The 19,135-nt window shown below is 33.5% G+C and overlaps 1 protein-coding gene across 1 annotated transcript; it reads left to right on the top strand.

Annotated features, from left to right (window-relative positions):
* Positions 1 to 9,555: 9,555 nt before the first annotated feature.
* On the top strand, positions 9,556 to 10,564 carry LOC124909699 (heat stress transcription factor B-2a-like). The gene is made up of 2 exons (XM_047450351.1): positions 9,556 to 9,841; positions 9,935 to 10,564. The coding sequence occupies exons 1-2, from the start codon at positions 9,590 to 9,592 to the stop codon at positions 10,562 to 10,564; spliced, it is 882 nt and encodes a 293-aa protein (XP_047306307.1). The 5' UTR covers positions 9,556 to 9,589.
* The last annotated feature ends 8,571 nt before the right edge of the window (positions 10,565 to 19,135 follow it).

Here is a 19,135-nt window from a genome sequence, read left to right as displayed (position 1 = left end):
GTTAATTTAATTATAATATTTATAACCGATTTAATTTTATTATACTTGATTAAATATTAAGACATTAAGAATTGATTAAATATTACAATCTTAAGAATTTATCAGGTTAGCACCATTTAATTTTTTATATTTGTTTTCATATCACTCTAATGATTAAATAAAATATTTACTTAGTTTTAATATTATTTTTTGTTACGGTTAAGTGAAGATAAAATTTTATAATAGAATGAAGGATGATTTTTATACCGACTATTTTACCCTCTATATTGAACGAGATTTAGCTAAGGATATAAATATATATTTTATTTAGATGAATTTTATATTTTAAAATTTAGTATAACTAAACTTATTTAAATATTATAATATAACGCCTTTTTTATATATAATTTATTACACAAAATTTAAGCCCACTCCAATACGAATTTTTGATTATTTCTAGAATATGGTCAACTTGCAATCATACCATCTCAATAATATTTAAAAATATTTTAAAGAAAATACATGATTATAAATTAAAAATTAATGTTATAACTTAAAAAAAAAACTATATATAATATTTAAAAAAATAATAATACAGAGTAATTAATTAATATTTTAATTTTCTAAATTTTGGTGTAACTAAATATATTCATTCATATATTAACCTAGAAAAAAATATAAACATCTTTTGGCTAGTAATTATAGATATCTCAACAAAACAAAAAAAAAGAAGAACAAAACAATAAAGTTTTAAAAAAATGTAATAAGAATTTACAAATAAAATATTTTAACCATTAGAACAAATATTGTTTATTTACCCTTATATATATATTTTTTGTTTATTTACCTTTATAATTTTCTTTATGAATATATTAATTAAGACAAACTCCAATTTTATCAATATATATTGATTAATTGATTTATAAATTATCTATACTCATTTATACTCTCGTAAAAAATTTATAACAATAACAATGCACAACTTTAATGACAATTAATTAATTAAATATTATAATAACACCCTTCAATCTCTACTAAGTTCTCCTCTCACTTAAGCTCGTTCCTAAGAATAGGAGGGGGAAATTTGATGGAATAACCCTCATAAGAGGGTTATTACCACTTTTAACATGTCATTTATAATTTTATCAGTTTTACCCTTTATTTAAAAAAAAAAAATAAAAAAAAATAAAATCAGTAGTGCGCCTTTCAGTTACTGAAATGTCCCTTTCCCTCCTCTCCACCAACCGTCCTTTCCCCGTCCTTCCTTCATCATCATCAAGGTTCTTCATCATCAAGCTTCCTTCATCATCAAGCTTCCTTCATCATCAACGGATCCTTCCTTCATCATCAACAAAACTGGAACGTCTTCAACATTCAGGTTAGACCTTCGTCGTTTTAGGGTTTTATCGTTTAGAGTCTAGGATGTAGGTTAGGTCATGGAATAATGGTTTTAGAGCTTGGCTGATTTGTTTTACAGTGAAATATACATCCGACGAAGGTGACGAAGGCGACAGTGCATCTGTCGCAGGCGACAGTGCATCTGTCGCAGACGACAGTGCATCTGTCGCAGACGACAGTGCATCTGTCGCAGGCGGGAAATGCATCTGTCGCAGGCGACAGTGCATCTGTCGCATACGACATATGCATTTCCCGCCTGCGACAGATGCACTGTCGCCTGCGACAGATGCATTTTCCTCCTTGCATTTTCCTCCTTGCATTTTCCTCCTTGCAATTAACACTGACTGGTCACTGTCACTGACTTCTTTGAATTTTTTTTCAATTGCAGATCACATGAATGTTGGTGTTTTTCTACTCTTTGATGGAGACTGGAAAACTGATGATTGTGGGGTTAGTTCTTTTGTCTCAAGTTCGTGTCGTGGTGTGAATGTACCCCGAAATGCTACATATGAAGAGTTAGCTTCAATTGTCTATAATTCTATTGGTGTGGACAAACTAAGATATGACTTAGTGTTCAAGGTAAAGTATAATATGCTAATGATCAATTCTCCTCCTGCAACAATCATTGGAGATAGCGATGTGGCGTTCTATTTACAAGAACTCTCGTCTTCACTGCCCAATCATCGCGCCCCGCTATGTGTCTCCTTAGTAGAGAAGTCAATACCTTCAACTGAACAAAGTGAAAGACCAGAAAATGACATATTTGAGCAGCAAGATATCTTACCAAGGCATCGAGATGTGTTTGAGCAGCAAGATGTATTCCCAAGTCAACAAGATGTATTCCCAAGGCAACAAGATGTATCTGAGCAGCAGGATGTGTTTGAGCAGCAAGATGTATTCCCAAGTCAACAAGATGTATTCCTAAGGCAACAAGATGTATCTGAGCATGTGTTTGAGCAGCAGGATGTGTTTGAGCAGCAGGATGTGTTTGAGCAGCGAGATATATTTGAGCAGCAAGATGTTTTTGAGCAGAGAGATGTATGTGAGGAGCAAAATGTTTTTCAGCCGGAAAATGTCTTCCCAAGTCAACCAAGCACTTCCCATGTTAGGAATACATTCAGCCATACTGAGGGAACCAAGCACTACTTCTCATATGAACCACTCGAGATCGAAACTCCTGCTCCATTAATTGAAAATTCATTGGAAGTGGGTACGTTCTTTGATAACAAAAAAGAAATACAATTGAGGTTGCATAGACATGCGATGTCTAATCACTTTGTCCTTAAAGTGGTGAAGTCAACAAAAAATCTTTGGTTTGTAAAATGCATGGCTGAGAACTGCAAGTGGAAATTGCGTGCTATGAAAGGAAAATTCTCGGAGATGTTTGAGATCAGAAAATTTGTAAAAGAACACACATGCTCAATTTTGACGAGACAAGACAATGTGAGGCAAGCACCATCATGGGTAATTGCGGAGTGTATCAAACGTAAATACATGGACCATCACCATGACCACATGCTTAAAAAAATAATGGAAGACATGCATACAAGTTATGGGTTAACTTTGACATATAATAAGGCTTGGAGGTCAAGGGAAAAGGCCTTAATGGCGGTGCGAGGAACTGTGGAGGATTCCTATGGTGAATTGCCATCCTACCTGTTCATGTTGCAGAAGAAGAACCCAGGTACCATAACTGATATCCAGACGGATGAGGAAGGACACTTCAGGTATATGTTCATGTCTTTAGGGGTTTCAATTAGGGGTTTCATAGGATGTTGTCGTCCTGTATTGTGCATCGATGCCAGCTTCCTTAAGCATAAAGTTGGAGGTCAACTACTGGTTGCGATAGCATTGGATGCGAACAAGCAACTATATCCCGTTGCTTTTGGTGTCGTTGATTCAGAGAATAATAACTCTTGGACATATTTCATGCAACAACTAAGGTTGGCAATTGGATCAGTCCCGGATCTCGTCTTCATATCCGATAGACACCCAAGTATTGCCAACGCCTTGTCCGCGGTTTTTCCAGAAGCACATCACGGTGCATGCACATACCACATCAAAATGAATATAATGGCCAAATTTAAAACTGATAACTGTCATGTTGAGTTTGATTTGGCTTCTCGTGCATACACCGAGACCACGTTTCAGAAGCATTTTGACAAGATCAGAACTAAAGACCCTAGGATTGCTCAATATTTGGAACAAATTGGAGTGGAGAGATGGAGTCGTGCTTTTTTCCCCGGTTCGCGATACAATCAAATGACAAGTAATTACGCTGAGAGTTTTAATAGTCAGTGCAGAGAAGCTAGGAAATATCCCATAACAACATTAGCTGACTATTTAAGATTCACAATACAAGATTGGTTTTATCATAGAAGAGAAAAATCATCCAACCACAACGAACATTTATCTCCATATTATGAAAAGTTATTACGTGAGGAAGGCGAAAATGCTAGATTCTACAGCGTTTATCCACTTAATCGATTTCAGTTCCATGTGCATGACGGTGAATTTGATTTTCAAGTTGACTTCAAGGGTCGAACATGTACTTGTAGGGTATTTGATGTATCCGGTCTTCCTTGTACGCATGCCCTGGCTGCTGCCCGTTTCCGGAAATCGGTTCCATATGAGTTGTGCGCAAGGTTAGAGAATTTTTATTCCATAAGTTATGTTCAATTTATGTTGTGTTGAATATATGTTATGTTGAATTTATGTTTCAGGTTTTACTCAACTGAATCGTGGTGCATGGCTTATGCGGAGACATGTTATCCAGTTTTTCAACATAATGAAGCTTGGGACATTCCCGAACATATCAAGAAACGAGTCTGCCTAAAACCCCCCGTGAAGATTAAGAAAGGACGACCAACAACAAAACGTAGATCATCACAAGGTGAGGTTCGTAAAGAACGGAGACGGTGCGGCTCATGTGGCGGTCTAGGTCATAATAGAGCAACATGCTCAGCAGTGATGCCTGCACCATCTACTGCAAGACCTTCACAATCAAGTGTCCAATCTACACAACCTTCACAATCAAGTGCCCAATCTTTGGCATGAAACTGTTTTAGGGTTTTGATCAAACCGTTTTTGTATGTACATCAAACTGTTTTAGGGGTAGGGTTTTGATCAAACTGTTTTTGCAACTCAGATCTTCTGCTACCGAATGGGGTGTACCTCTGTTTTTGTATGTACCAAGTGAAACTTGCTTCACTCAATATTTACAGCGCGGAAAGAAGTGAATCAAACTTCACTTAATATTTACATTAATTTATTTTAATTATTTTATATTATTATATATTAAATATATATATAACAACATGTTAAAAAAATTTTGTAATATATTTAAATAAATTTGTAAAACAAAATATTTTTAAATTTATTTGTAAGATATTTTAAAAAAATTATTTAAATTATTTTATATTTTCTATAATTATATATTAAATATATATAAATGTTCATGTAAAATCATTAACACATTTATGTAAAAACATTTATATGTTAATGTAAGAGCATTTATACCTTCATGTAAGTCAGCAAAAAAAAAAAATAAGCACTACCAGGTGAAGCAAGCTTCACCTGAGGATTTACAACACTCAAATGAGTGAAACAAACACTACCAGGTGAAGATTGCTTCGCTCAATATTTACAGCGCTGATAGAAGTGAAGCAAACTTCACTTAATATTTACATTTGTAAGATATTTAAATTAATTTATTTTAATTATTTTATATTATTATATATTAAATATATATATAACAACATGTTAAAAATTTTTTGTAATATATTTAAATAAATTTGTAAAACAAAATATTTTTAAATTTATTTGTAAGATATTTTAAAAAAATTATTTAAATTATTTTATATTTTTTATAATTATATATTAAATATATATAAATGTTCATGTAAAATCATTAACACATTTATGTAAAAACATTTATATGTTAATGTAAGAGCATTTATACCTTCATGTAAGTCAGCAAAAAAAAAAAACAAGCACTACCAGGTGAAGCAAGCTTCACCTGAGGATTTACAGCACTCAAATGAGTGAAACAAGCATTACCAGGTGAAGATTGCTTCGCTCAATATTTACAGCGCTGATAGAAATGAAGCAAACTTCACTTAATATTTAGATTTGTAAGATATTTAAATTAATTTATTTTAATTATTTTATATTATTATATATTAAATATATATATAACAACATGTTAAAATTTTTTTGTAATATATTTAAATAAATTTGTAAAACAAAATATTTTTAAATTTATTTGTAAGATATTTTAAAAAAATTATTTAAATTATTTTATATTTTCTATAATTATATATTAAATATATATAAATGTTCATGTAAAATCATTAACACATTTATGTAAAAACATTTATATGTTAATGTAAGAGCATTTATACCTTCATGTAAGTCAGCAAAAAAAAAAAAAAAACAAGCACTACCAGGTGAAGCAAGCTTCACCTGAGGATTTACAGCACTCAAATGAGTGAAACAAGCATTACCAGGTGAAGATTGCTTCGCTCAATATTTACAGCGCTGATAGAAGTGAAACAAACTTCACTTAATATTTAGATTTGTAAGATATTTAAATTAATTTATTTTAATTATTTTATATTATTATATATTAAATATATATATAACAACATGTTAAAAAATTTTTGTAATATATTTAAATAAATTTGTAAAATAAAATATTTTTAAATTTATTTGTAAAATATTTTTAAAAAATTATTTAAATTATTTTATATTTTCTATAATTATATATTAAATATATATAAATGTTCATGTAAAATCATTAACACATTTATGTAAAAACATTTATATGTTAATGTAAGAGCATTTATACCTTCATGTAAGTCAGCAAAAAAAAAAAAAAAACAAGCACTACCAGGTGAAGCAAGCTTCACCTGAGGATTTACAGCATTCAAATGAGTGAAACAAGCACTACCAGGTGAAGATTGCTTCGCTCAATATTTACAGCGCTGATAGAAGTGAAGCAAACTTCACTTAATATTTACATTTGTAAGATATTTAAATTAATTTATTTTAATTATTTTATATTATTATATATTAAATATATATATAACAACATGTTAAAATTTTTTTTTTAATATATTTAAATAAATTTGTAAAACAAAATATTTTTAAATTTATTTGTAAGATATTTTAAAAAAATTATTTAAATTATTTTATATTTTCTATAATTATATATTAAATATATATAAATGTTCATGTAAAATCATTAACACATTTATGTAAAAACATTTATATGTTAATGTAAGAGCATTTATACCTTCATGTAAGTCAGCAAAAAAAAAAAAAACAAGCACTACCAGGTGAAGCAAGCTTCACCTGAGGATTTACAGCACTCAAATGAGTGAAACAAGCACTACCAGGTGAAGATTGCTTCGCTCAATATTTACAGCGCTGATAGAAGTGAAGCAAACTTCACTTAATATTTACATTTGTAAGATATTTAAATTAATTTATTTTAATTATTTTATATTATTATCTTGTCTTCATCCTCCAGCTTCAGCCATTGTTTCAAATCATCAAACAGTTCACTATCATAATCTAAAAGAGGATTTACAGTTACTGGATCAATGAGTTTAAAGGATTTTCCATTAGGATCTGTATAGTTCCCCAATTGTGTGGACCTCTTCTTTCTCCGAAAACTCTGTCCCTGAAATCTTGTTGGAGTCAATACCAATACATCATCATTCTTCTTTCCCAACTCAGCCTCTTCATCATTCTTCTTTCCCAAGTCAGCCTCTTCATCATTCTTCTTTCCCATGTCAGCCTCTTCATCATTCATCTTTCCAATGTCAGCCTCTTCATTCATCTTCCTTTTCTTGCCCAACTGCTGCAACCTATTTTTGGCCAAAACCACCTTCCTCTTCTTCTTCGTGGCCAATTCTTTCTTTCCCAACTCAGCATTCTTATCAACAACTACTGCAGCCTCTTCATATTTGTTTTCATTCTGCTCGGCTTCTTTGTTGATCTCCAAACCATCAACAACCTCTTCATCAACAATAAACCCAAAACCCTACAACAGATATTCTGCAATAGTATATTCTGCCTGCGACAGATGCATCGTCGTCTGCGACAGATGCACCGTCGTCTGCGACAGATGCACCGTCGTCTGCGACAGATGCACTATCGCCTGCAAAAATGCATCGTCGCCATCGACAATAAACCCAAAACCCTGCAACAGCCTTCGACAGAAGCATTTTAAACCCAAAACTAAACTTAAACAATAAACCTAAACAATAAACACTACCTAAACCTAAACACATACCTAAACCTAAACAATACCCTAAACCATTCCTCCATTATAGCATGCATGGATATAAAACGGAGAACTAGGATAGAAACAGATAGAAACGGATAGAAACGGGGAAGATAAACTCACCTTCGACGTTCTGGAGTTGAGATTCTCGTCGGGGGCTCTTGTTTGTCGTCGGAGCTCGTCGGGGTTCGAGGGAGGGTTCGAGGGAGAGGACGTCGTCAATGTTTCGGGGGATTTTCGTCGTCGTCGTCGTCTTCGGGGTTGATCAGTCGTCTTCGGGAAGTTGGAAACGAGAGAGAGGGAGTGAAAGGAGAACTGGGGAAAGGGAAACGACGGGGGAGAATGAAAATCAATTTTTTTTTTTTTTTAATAAAGGGTAAAACTGACCTTTTGCCTTGGCAAAAGGTCAAAAATGATAAAATTATAAATGACATGCTAAAAATGGTAATAACCCTCTTATGAGGGTTATTCCATCAAATTTCCCATAGGAGGTCCACAAATAAAAAGCTTTTGGTACTAATTTGTCTTATATTTCATTTCGATCTACTAGTCATTATTTTCTCATAAATATAACTATTGCTCACTCATGATTTTTTATGATTTTTTATAATTTTATGAAAATTTGCAAATATCAATATTCAAATTTTAATTTGTAATGTGAAATATGAACAACTATTAATTAAGATGACCTCCAATTTCATCAATATATTTATCAACAAGTTATCTATACTCATTTACATACCTATTTACACGTTCATGAAAATTCTAAAACAATAACAATGCACAACTTTAATGAAGATTAATTTAATATTATAATAACAACATTCAACTCCTCATTACCGACCTTCTACCCTCCCACTCATGGTCGATATATACTTTTGTCATTATCAATCTTATATCTCATTTCAGATCTACTCGTCACTATTTTTTTCATAAATATTAACAATGCTCACTCATAGTTTTTATAATTTTTTTTTAATTTGCAAATATCAATATTTAAATTTTAGTTTTTAATGTGGAATATGAACAACTTAATTATTACATTTACAAGATATTGATTTATATTTATAATTTATATATAAATATACTAATTTATATAACTTGTGAGTGAGTTGTCAAATTATTAACTACTGAGTTAGTCTAATTAAACATATAGGAAAACAAAAAAAATAGGAATGTGCGATCTATTACCCGATTAATTAAACCTTATAATATATAAAAAGTGACAAGAATAAGTGTATCCTCCTATCGAATATATGAATATAGAATATAGAATGAATTAAGGTGAAGTGAGATCATTACTACGAAGATCATATTAGTTTTCCAAATTAACATAATTTAGATTTTTTTTTTGAATTAAAGAAGAACTAGACACAATCATTTTGTTTTTATTAGAATAAAGTGTTATAACTTGATAGTATAGACATTTCCCATTTGTGTTAAAAGATAATTTAGGGGTATATATATAAAGTGAAAGATAATTAAATTAAATTATTATAATAACATATTCTAGGAATGAAAATTTTTTGTTGTGGGATTCTCAATAATATCAGTCAAGGAAATGGAAAACATCTAAATTAAATATTTATTAGAAAGATTTATTTTGAGGATATTAGAATAACCAATTTATATTCTTAATTATTATATACTCTTTTATTCTATACGGAAACATCTAGAAAAAAGGCGTAACGCAGTTCTCTATTTCTTAATTTCTAATTTTGGCATCTCTTTCCTTTCTTTATGTTCCTTTCTATCTATATATCCCCTATTTCTTCTCTTTCCGTTTAATGCTCTTAGGGGGAGAAGTTTCTAGAATGAACGAAATTTTTTGAGACCGTTCAACTAACGTTTCTCTCTCTCTCTCCCCTGGTCATCTTCTTTCTGTTTTCTGTTAGTTGTTTTCTTGTTGTCGATGTGAATATGTCTCTGCCGCCGGGGGAGGCTAACGGTGGAGAAGTAACATGCAGTGAGGGACCGAGATCAATTCCGACACCATTTTTGACAAAAACATATCAACTAGTGGACGACAAATCAATCGACGAAGTGATCTCATGGAATGAAGATGGATCTAGCTTTATTGTTTGGAATCAAACCGAGTTTGCTAAAGATTTGCTTCCAAAGTATTTCAAACATAACAATTTCTCAAGTTTTGTTCGTCAATTGAATACATATGTATGTATTGTTTGTATAGGTTAATTATGCAATTGCATGTAATAATTCACATCAAGCACTCACGCTTACGCCTTCTATCTCTTTTGAATGCAGGGATTTCGCAAGCTAGTCCCAGATAGATGGGAGTTTTTCAATGATTGTTTCCGGAAGGGTGAAAAAGGTCTTCTTTCGGATATTCAGCGTCGGAAAATAGTGGCTCAACCTCAACCGCTGCGCACTGGTTCACCGTCGATCTCCGGTGAAGAACAAGTGATCTCGTCGTATTCTCCTACTCCTTTGAACTCTGGAAGTACGGCAATTCTTATTGACGAGAACAAGAGGCTTAGAAGAGAGAACTTGTATCTCAATAAGGAGCTTAGCGAACTGAAGAGTTTATGTAACAACATATACGCTTTGATGTCGAGTTACATGTGCAGTCGGCCGGAAAGTGGTTCTCCGGCGACAAAACCGGCGCTGGATCTGATGCCACTAAGGAAGAGAGACATCGACGGAGACGGTGGAGAGAAGAGTCCGAAGTTGTTCGGAGTTCCGATTGGCGTGAAGAGATCAAGGGATAGTGAAGATGAAAAGATGGAACAGATGGACTTGCGGTTGGTAGGAGGAGAAGTAAAATTAGAGCCTTTGGATCATCGGAATGGTTGTGGTGATCTTAGAAGGAGAAACGTTTGGTTAAAGAAGTATGATCTGACGAATGAAAGGAATTGTAATAGATTAGACGGCTGAGATGTAAAGGTGACAAACTTATTAGCAAACAAAAATGTGGGTCATGTGTTTTTGGATATTTTTATGGGATCCAATTCAAGAAGCTTCTTCCTAATTTCCTAGCTAGTAATTTTTTTTTAAAAAAACGATTAAAACCACCATTAATTCATTGAAATTTTAAAAGTGGAAAGTGAAAATCTTAAAGTGGATAAACTGAAGAATTGATGAATACGGCCTATTTTTATTTTGATTTTGATTTTTTCTTTTATATGAACTCGTTCTGATTTGATAAAAATAATTATATATTCTTCAAGATATCTGAGTTCTTCACCTTGTTATTCTCAACTTGAATTTCGAGATCTTTGTCTTTATTTTCTTCAGTTTCAACTTTAGAATCCTCAGCAACTTTGGATTCCTTTATATCAACTTTAGAATTCGTTTCTTCCTCAACCGAGAGTTTTTGGACCCCGATTGAATAAAACGAACCCCAGTTCTAAGACCTGTTTAGTTCCACTTTTCAAAATTTAAAATTATTTTTATAATTTTGGGATTTCAAATCATTTAAAAAAAATTAGAAAATGCATTTTAAATATTTTTGGGATATTTTCACAAAATATTTCAATAAATGCTCGTTTGGTGTTTATTTCTAAACCCTGATGCATTTAAAAATGACTAATATTTTTTAGGTATTTTTACCATAGTTATCATCTGCAGCAGGTACCAATATTTAAGTATTATTATTTTAATATTTTAAATAACGATAAAACCTAGAATAATGACTAGAACTGAAAGAATAATTGGTTAAAACTGAAACGTTATACAACTGATTTTCAAAAACGTCAACTGTATAAATAGAGGCCGTTTTTAATGGGTACGGAGGACATATCGTGAAAGTCATTTCTCGAATATCACTAAACTTCGAACCAAACGAAACTCTGATGCAAAATACGTTTGTACACGTACACCTTTTTATTAATTTTTCTAAAATCAATTTGCAACTCTATCTTCAAATAAATAATATATATTTTTAAATTAGTTATGTTTAATTAATTTAAATCGGATTTCATTAAATCGTCATTTAATTACTACAAATCCCCATTTGATTACAGCAAATCCCCATATGATTACAACAAATTCCCATATTATTAAAATTTGATTAAAATTAATTATTTTTACATAATTAATTTTAAAAAAGTGTTATTACTATCAAAATCTTTAAAATAATTAATGTTTTAATTTAAAAAAGATATTTGGCACTCAAACCAAAGTTGAAAACATCAAACCTCGAATCACGTTGAGCTCGCATGCCACGTGTCGACCACACGCGTTGCTGTGGGATTCCGGGTTACAATATTAATTTTTAATAATTTATTATTATAAAAATTAAATTAAGACTTTGTATGGCAATTTTTTTATTAGCACATATTTTTTTATTTAATTATTATATTAATTTATTTATTTTTTAGTATTTTTCAATTATCTATTATAATAATTTATTAGTTAAAAAAAAGACTTAAAACAGTGTAAAGTGCTCTCACCTATTTAATAGGGGAAATTTGATGAAATGCCCCCATAACAAGCTAAAATCCAAAAATGGACCCCGCCTGCTAATGTTGGCTAAAAGGGCCCTTTTGTCCTGCGAAATGTCAGAACTACCCATTAGGCGCCAGATTTTACGCTCATTGACGCGAATTACCATTCACGTGTTTCATCTAAAACGCGTGAGTTCATTAACGCGTTTTAGATGAAACGCGTGAATGACAATTCGCGTTTTTCAATTAACGAGAATTCCTATCCACGCTTTTCATCTAAAACGTGTGATCAACTCACGCGATTTAGATGAAATCACGTGAATGACAATTCTCGTCTTTAGTCTTTATATATAACTTTCTTGCCCTAATTTAAAACAAAACCTCCCCGATTCTCCCTCCCACCCCGACTTCCAAAACCATGTCTTCACAAGTGCAGACTTTCCATTCCGACTTTGTTCAAGATCATCGTTCAAGATCATCGTTCCTCAACATCATCGGGATCCCTCCAACATCATCGTTCTTCAACATCATCAGGTCAGTTTAGGGCTTAAGGTTTATGTTTAGGTTTTGATGTATATTATACCGTTTATATTCATGGATATGGATGTATTTAGGTTTAGGATTTGGTTTTGATGTATATTATGCCGTTTCCTATATATATTGATGTATTTAGGTTTAGGTTTAGGTTTTGATGTATATTATACCGTTTATATTCATGGATATTGGTGTATTTAGGGTTTAAGGTTTGGTTTTGATGTATATTATGCCGTTTATAATGGATATTGATATATTTAGGTTTAGGGTTAGGTTTCGATGTATATTCTGCCATTTATATGGATGTATTTAGGTTTAGGATTTGGTTTTGATGTATATTATGCCGTTTATAATGGATATTGATGTATTTAGGTTTAGGGTTAGGTTTCGATGTATATTCTACCATTTATATTGATGGATATTGTAGTATTTAGGTTTAGGGTTAGCTTTTGATGTATATTCTGTTGTTTATATTGATGGATATTGTAGTATTTAGATCACGATCGCCACCACAACCGGGTTTCTCAATTCGTTCAACAAAATGGTACGTACAATAAAATCCTAGTTAGGAAACCACAAACCTTAAACCCTAGTTCGTTCAATAAAATGGTTGTTATATTGAATTGAAATGTTCATATTTATGTATTTTCACAAACCCTAGTTAAGATAATGTGATAAAATCGTTTGTATTTAATAACAAAACTCATTTTTTTTATAATATGCAGGCAACAAACACTGTTATGACCTTATGTCCCAATCAATTATCACCTGAAGATAATGTATGTTCTATTCTCTCTACTATGTCCATATTATCTAGTTTTGAATGTAATAACCATGATATTATTGTTTTACACAGTTGTTGATAGTTGAATTTGCTCGCACTTTTGGTGCAAGGGTGTCTTCGAAATGGAGAGAAGATGTAACCCATGTTATTGCTTACACTGATCCTAATGGTGCATGCGACCAAACTTAAAAAGTATTGAAGGCAACTTTGAACGGGAAATGGGTCCTTACTATTGATTGTGAGTCTTTGTTAACACGATTTGTTTCATACACATGTCTGTTAAATTAAAATAAAAATTGTTTTTGTGTAGGGATAAAATCATCATTAAAAACCTAAAACTGTGTTGATGAGGAACCTTATGAGGTTAAACATGATAATCATGGAGCCCAAGGTGGTCCTAGAAGTGGCAGACTTTGGTTGTTGAATAATGCGAGTTTGGTCTTATTCCTCCTATCTGTACTTTTATTATTTTGCTTGATAACTGAAATTATTTTGTTTGTTTGTTTTTCAACTTTCGAAACTGTTCGACGGTTACATTTTTATATTTGTAGGGAATTTCTTCCCACTTTACAAACGGGATCTCATTGAATTAATAGTTGTTAGAGGTGGTAGTATTAAAGAATTGGATAATCCAGATTATCCATTTGCTGAGCCAAGGGACGAAAAAACTATAATAGTATATTTGGAGATAGACAGCAGGAATCGACCATTGGAAAATGATTTTGATGTTTTTCCTGACAATTGGCTTTTTGAGATAGTGGCTGCTATGTCATCAATATTGGATGAACATGTTGTTCCTCATACAAGGTTGCTTCAATCTGTTGCTACTTATGATTTGCAGCATTTGCTTACTTAATTTGGAGTTGTTTAGACTTTTGTTAACAAGACTTATTGTTCTTCTATTTATGGTGGTTTATCATCATTAATGTATTACTGGATATTCTTCTATTTATGGTTTATTACTTTTGTAAACAATATGGTTTGTTGATTTATTACAATACGCCTTAGTTATTAATTATTGTTGACTTTCTTATAATTTAGGTGAGTTAATCGATTTGATGATACACCATACTACAAACTCACGTATATTGTGTAGAATGCTTGAATGTAGTATCATATCTTATGCTTATTAAGAACAATCCAACACACGCATATTGTGTATAATCACGCATATTCGCTTTCTTGGTTTACAACATAACTCAAACAACAAGGAACAATGTTGTTATTCACACGTTTCATCTAAAACATGTTAATAAACTTACGCATTTTAGATGAAATGCGTGAATGGCATTCCTCGTCTTTCAATTAACGTGAAATGACATTCACGCATTTCATCTAAAATGCATGAGATAATTGACGCGTTTTAGATGAAATCACGTGAATTGCAATTCCTCGTCTTTCATCGTATATAATATTTTTGTGCCCTAATTTATAAGAAAACCACAAATAACTAATTTCCCCTTTTCTCTTCTCTCGCTTTCGCCACTCCGACTCGACCCTCAAACCGTACTCCTCTGAAGAACTCGACCACGAGCAGCAGTAGCTGACGACTACGACGACACCACGAGACCTCTCCGTTTGAATTCGTGACCCACTACTTTTCATTCTCAAAATGGGTATGTTTATTTTATGGTTTTTAGTGATTATGAACACTAGGTTAGTTAAATTATATTTTAGCTAGGTTGTATTCAAATGAATGTGAATCAATATTATGTTGTTATTCTAGTATTAAGGTTTAGGGTTTGCTGGCATAGTGTAGCTGACTCACGCGTATTTCACTCACACTTATTGTTTTCCACTCACGCGAATTAAGCATTGAGGAAGAGTTTGCTGGTATGTTTCGTGGAGATACAATGCGCCAAGAATTAACCACAAGTTTTTCTTCAATGGACCTACTGGATAGGGAGCTCTTATCCCATTAGATTCATTGAAGCAAACTTATGGAAAAGTTGCTGCATTGGATTTCCTGAAACTCTACCAGCAAACTCTCATCGGTTATGGTAATGTTGTTGAACTTTTTTCAATTCTTGTGATGTTGTTGAACTGTTTTCAATTGCAGCTCAAGTATCTGTACTTCTTTACTTTGATGGACAGTGGAAAACTACGGATGATCTTACTCATTTTTCTGAAAAGTCAAACAACGGTATGATTGTTCCCCAAAATTCTACTTATGCCCAATTAGTTGATCTAATTTATTCTGCTACCGATGTTGACAAATCTAGATATAATTTATTGCTTCAAGCCAAGTATAATGCTCCTGGCATGATTGCCAAATTTTCTTATATAACTGATATAAAAAAGATGTGGATGTGGAGTTCTTTTTATATGAAGCAGTTTCAGTCCACAACCGCACTCCATTGTGTGTATCCTTAGTAGAGAAGTCACTACCAACTCAAGAAAGTGTAGCAATTCCAGAAATTGATGACCCCGACGTCTTCCCGAAGCAGCGTGAGGTTTTCTTCGAAAATGACATTGAAGATGAACATTTGCGTCTGAATGTGGGGGATGATGATGATGATTGGGTTCCTATTACCCAACCTAGTAGTTCTGATTGGGTTCCTAGTACCAATCCAAATCCAAGCAGTTCTTGGGTTCCTAGTACACAACAAAACAATGTTGTTGTTCGTACTCAACCAAGCTGCAGTGAATGGGTTGTTAGTAACATACCAAGTAGTGAAAATCCTATACATGAGGCAGTAAGTACTGGAATCGGATTGGAAGTCAGTTCTTTGTTTGAGAATAAAAAAGAACTTCAACTAAGGTTATATAAATATGCGATGACTAATCATTTTAAATTCAAAGTGGTGAAGTCAAAAAAAGAACTTTGGGTTGTGAAATATTTGGATAAGAATTACAAGTGGAGACTGCGTGCTGTTAGAGTAAATTCCTCAGAAATGTTTAAGATTCGTAAATTCATAAAAGATCATACATGTCCAATTGTGACGAGGCAAGAGAATCAAAGGCAAACACCAGCATGGGTGTTTGGGGAATGCATGAAGAGCAAGTACATGGACCATCACCATGACCACATGCCCAAGAAAATAATGGAAGATATACAGACTACTTATTGAATAAAGTTGTCTTATAATAAGGCTTGACGGTATAGAGAAAAAGCCCTAATGGTGGTGCGAGGAACTATAGAAGATTCTTATGGTAAACTGCCATCATACCTGCACATGTTAGAGAAGAACAATTCGGGTACCATAACAGACATCCAGACGGATGAGCACGGTCATTTCAGGTATATGTTCATGTCCTTAGGCTGCTCAATTAGGGGTTTCAAAAACTGTTGTCGTCAAGTATTGTGCGTCAATGCCAGTTTTCTTAAGCACAAGGTTGGAGATCAGCTATTGGTGGCGATAGAATTAGATGCGAATGAACAACTCTATCCTGTTGAATTCGGCGTTGTTGATTCAAAGAATAACAACTCCTGGATTTATTTCATGCAAAAACTTAGAGATGCAATTGGATTGTGTTAGGATCTAGCTCGCGGCTGGAGGACCGGGGTATGACCGGTTAGCTTTTTCACTCAACGATTGACGCTAATCCGGTTAGAGATTAACACCGGGTTTCAATACTACACAAACTGTCACAAACCCTTGAACCGAGTTCAAGTGCGGAAGTGATTTGTTTCAGGTTGAAGCAACACACACACAAGATGAATAAAGATAGAATCTAGAGAATATCAGTTTGGAGATTAGGAGGTTGGTTTAAGGTTTAGTGAATCAGTTATGATGTAATTCGGTTATAGTAGTGTGAGTCGGTTAGGACAGTACAAGTCGGTTAGAACGTAGAGCCGGTAGAAAGTAAAGAACAAGACACATGTTTTTATGGATGTTCGGAGCTAAAACTCATACGTCACCCCTTCTTCTCAAAACCGCGAGAAGGATATTCACTAAGGAATACACAAACATAATACACGATCGAGACTTATTTGCTGCTCGATAAACACTCGTACAATTCTCACAGAAATTGTAATCACACTTCAAATGCACACTTAAGCTTTTTAATCTTGTAGAGAGATAAATGCAACTTGTAACTTGGGTTGTTGTCACTAACTAAAATTCTCAGAACTACATTTACTCCTCTTCAGCTCCTTTTATAGGTGAAATGTGCCAACAGTCACATTTCTTCAACGGATACCTTCAGGGTAATCCTTGAATCTGATTGGTTGAGCAAATGTTCAACGTTGTATTAATTGCGGTTTAAGCTTCCAAGGCATGGAGCAGACCGGCTCTGATTTGCCTTTTACTTAATATGGCAACTGCCGGTTGGCCGGTTACCTGCATCTAGAGAACTGCACCTTTGACTTGTACCAAAATGGTAAGTGTTTCTTCAGGCAATCTTCTGCAGCCTGCAGAGTATCATCAGACTTGTATGGTTATGGCAATATTACAGTCTGTTTCTTTGGTATCATCTTCCGCAGATACTCAAAGTATTCATTTGCACCAATTTGTAGATTGTACTTAGTTTGATAATATTGGCTTCTTTCTCTAAGTAGTTTCTTCATCGGTTTTCCGGTTGTATGCATTTCGGTTTAGGATGTGTACTAGTTGTTCATAGCTGCAGGTTAACCGGATAACTTCCAGTTTTTGGATACATCCTTTGTTTCTTCTTCTAACCGGTTAGATTCTTTGATCGGTTGGATTCTTGACCGGTCAGATTTTTGACCGTTCTTGGTTCTTGACCGTTCATGCATAGGAATTTTGTTTTTTGTTAAGTTCTTATTTTAACCGGTCTAATTTATCTAACAATTTCTCCCTTTTTGATTATTTTATTTAAAATATTCAAAATCATGTAAGAAGTAAGACGTAGACCGGTTGTTTTAGAAATTTGTTTGGCCGGATTTTTGGAAAACATTTAGAGAAACCTTAGAAAAATTTTTGGAAAATTTTTGAGAGAGTTTTTGTCTTTAAAGAAAAGTTTATCTTATCAATGTTTATCTTATCAATTTCTCCCTTTTTGATTATTTTATTTAAAATATTCAAAACCATGCAAGAAGTAAATTGTAGGCCGGTTTTCAAAAATACTTTATATATATATATAAATAGGAAATATTATAATCTTGACATAAAGAGCGGATAATTAAAAATCTATTCCCTATTCCTCTTGTTCTTAGGCATGTATCTCTCGAGGTATTCATCCATCGCTCCCTTTCCCGGATTGCAAGGATCGATGCCAAATCCGGAGGAAGATGCTTGACCGCCCGAGGTGCCGGTGAATGGTGAATCCTGTGAGGGAACCGATCTGAGTGGAAGCGCATTAATGCCCCGCGCTCTCTTTAATAGCGGTGTATCCTAGTCATCAATCTCTACGATATCTGGTGAGTCCGTGTTGATTGGAGGAGCAGCAATCGGTTCAGTAATGTTGGCCAACAGTTGTTGAGGTCTTTTAGCCGCTGCCTTCTTGGTGATCTTCCTCTTTCTGGTCACTGGTCCGGTTGAAGGAGTAGCCGGTTTTGTTTGTTTATTTGCTTCGGCGATATCATCTTCTATCAAATGCTGTTTAATTAGCCGAGCTGCGTCCTCATTCGCTTGTACCGCTTGTTCCGGTGCGGCATCTTCTACCACTTGAACATGTTTGGCCAGGGCTGCATCCGCCTATTCCCTTTCCTTTTGTATCCGCACGTTCTCATTTTCAGCTTCTTGGAGCCTTTGAGCCGCGATCTCATTCGCTTTCTCCAGCACTTCGTCGGCCGCTAGCTTGGCCGCTATCTCTCCGCCAGCTGTTCGGAGACCGCTT

Source organism: Impatiens glandulifera, chromosome 7 (genome assembly GCF_907164915.1).
Source record: "Impatiens glandulifera chromosome 7, dImpGla2.1, whole genome shotgun sequence".
Lineage (NCBI taxonomy): Eukaryota > Viridiplantae > Streptophyta > Magnoliopsida > Ericales > Balsaminaceae > Impatiens > Impatiens glandulifera.
This window is presented reverse-complemented; position numbering and strand designations above follow the sequence as displayed.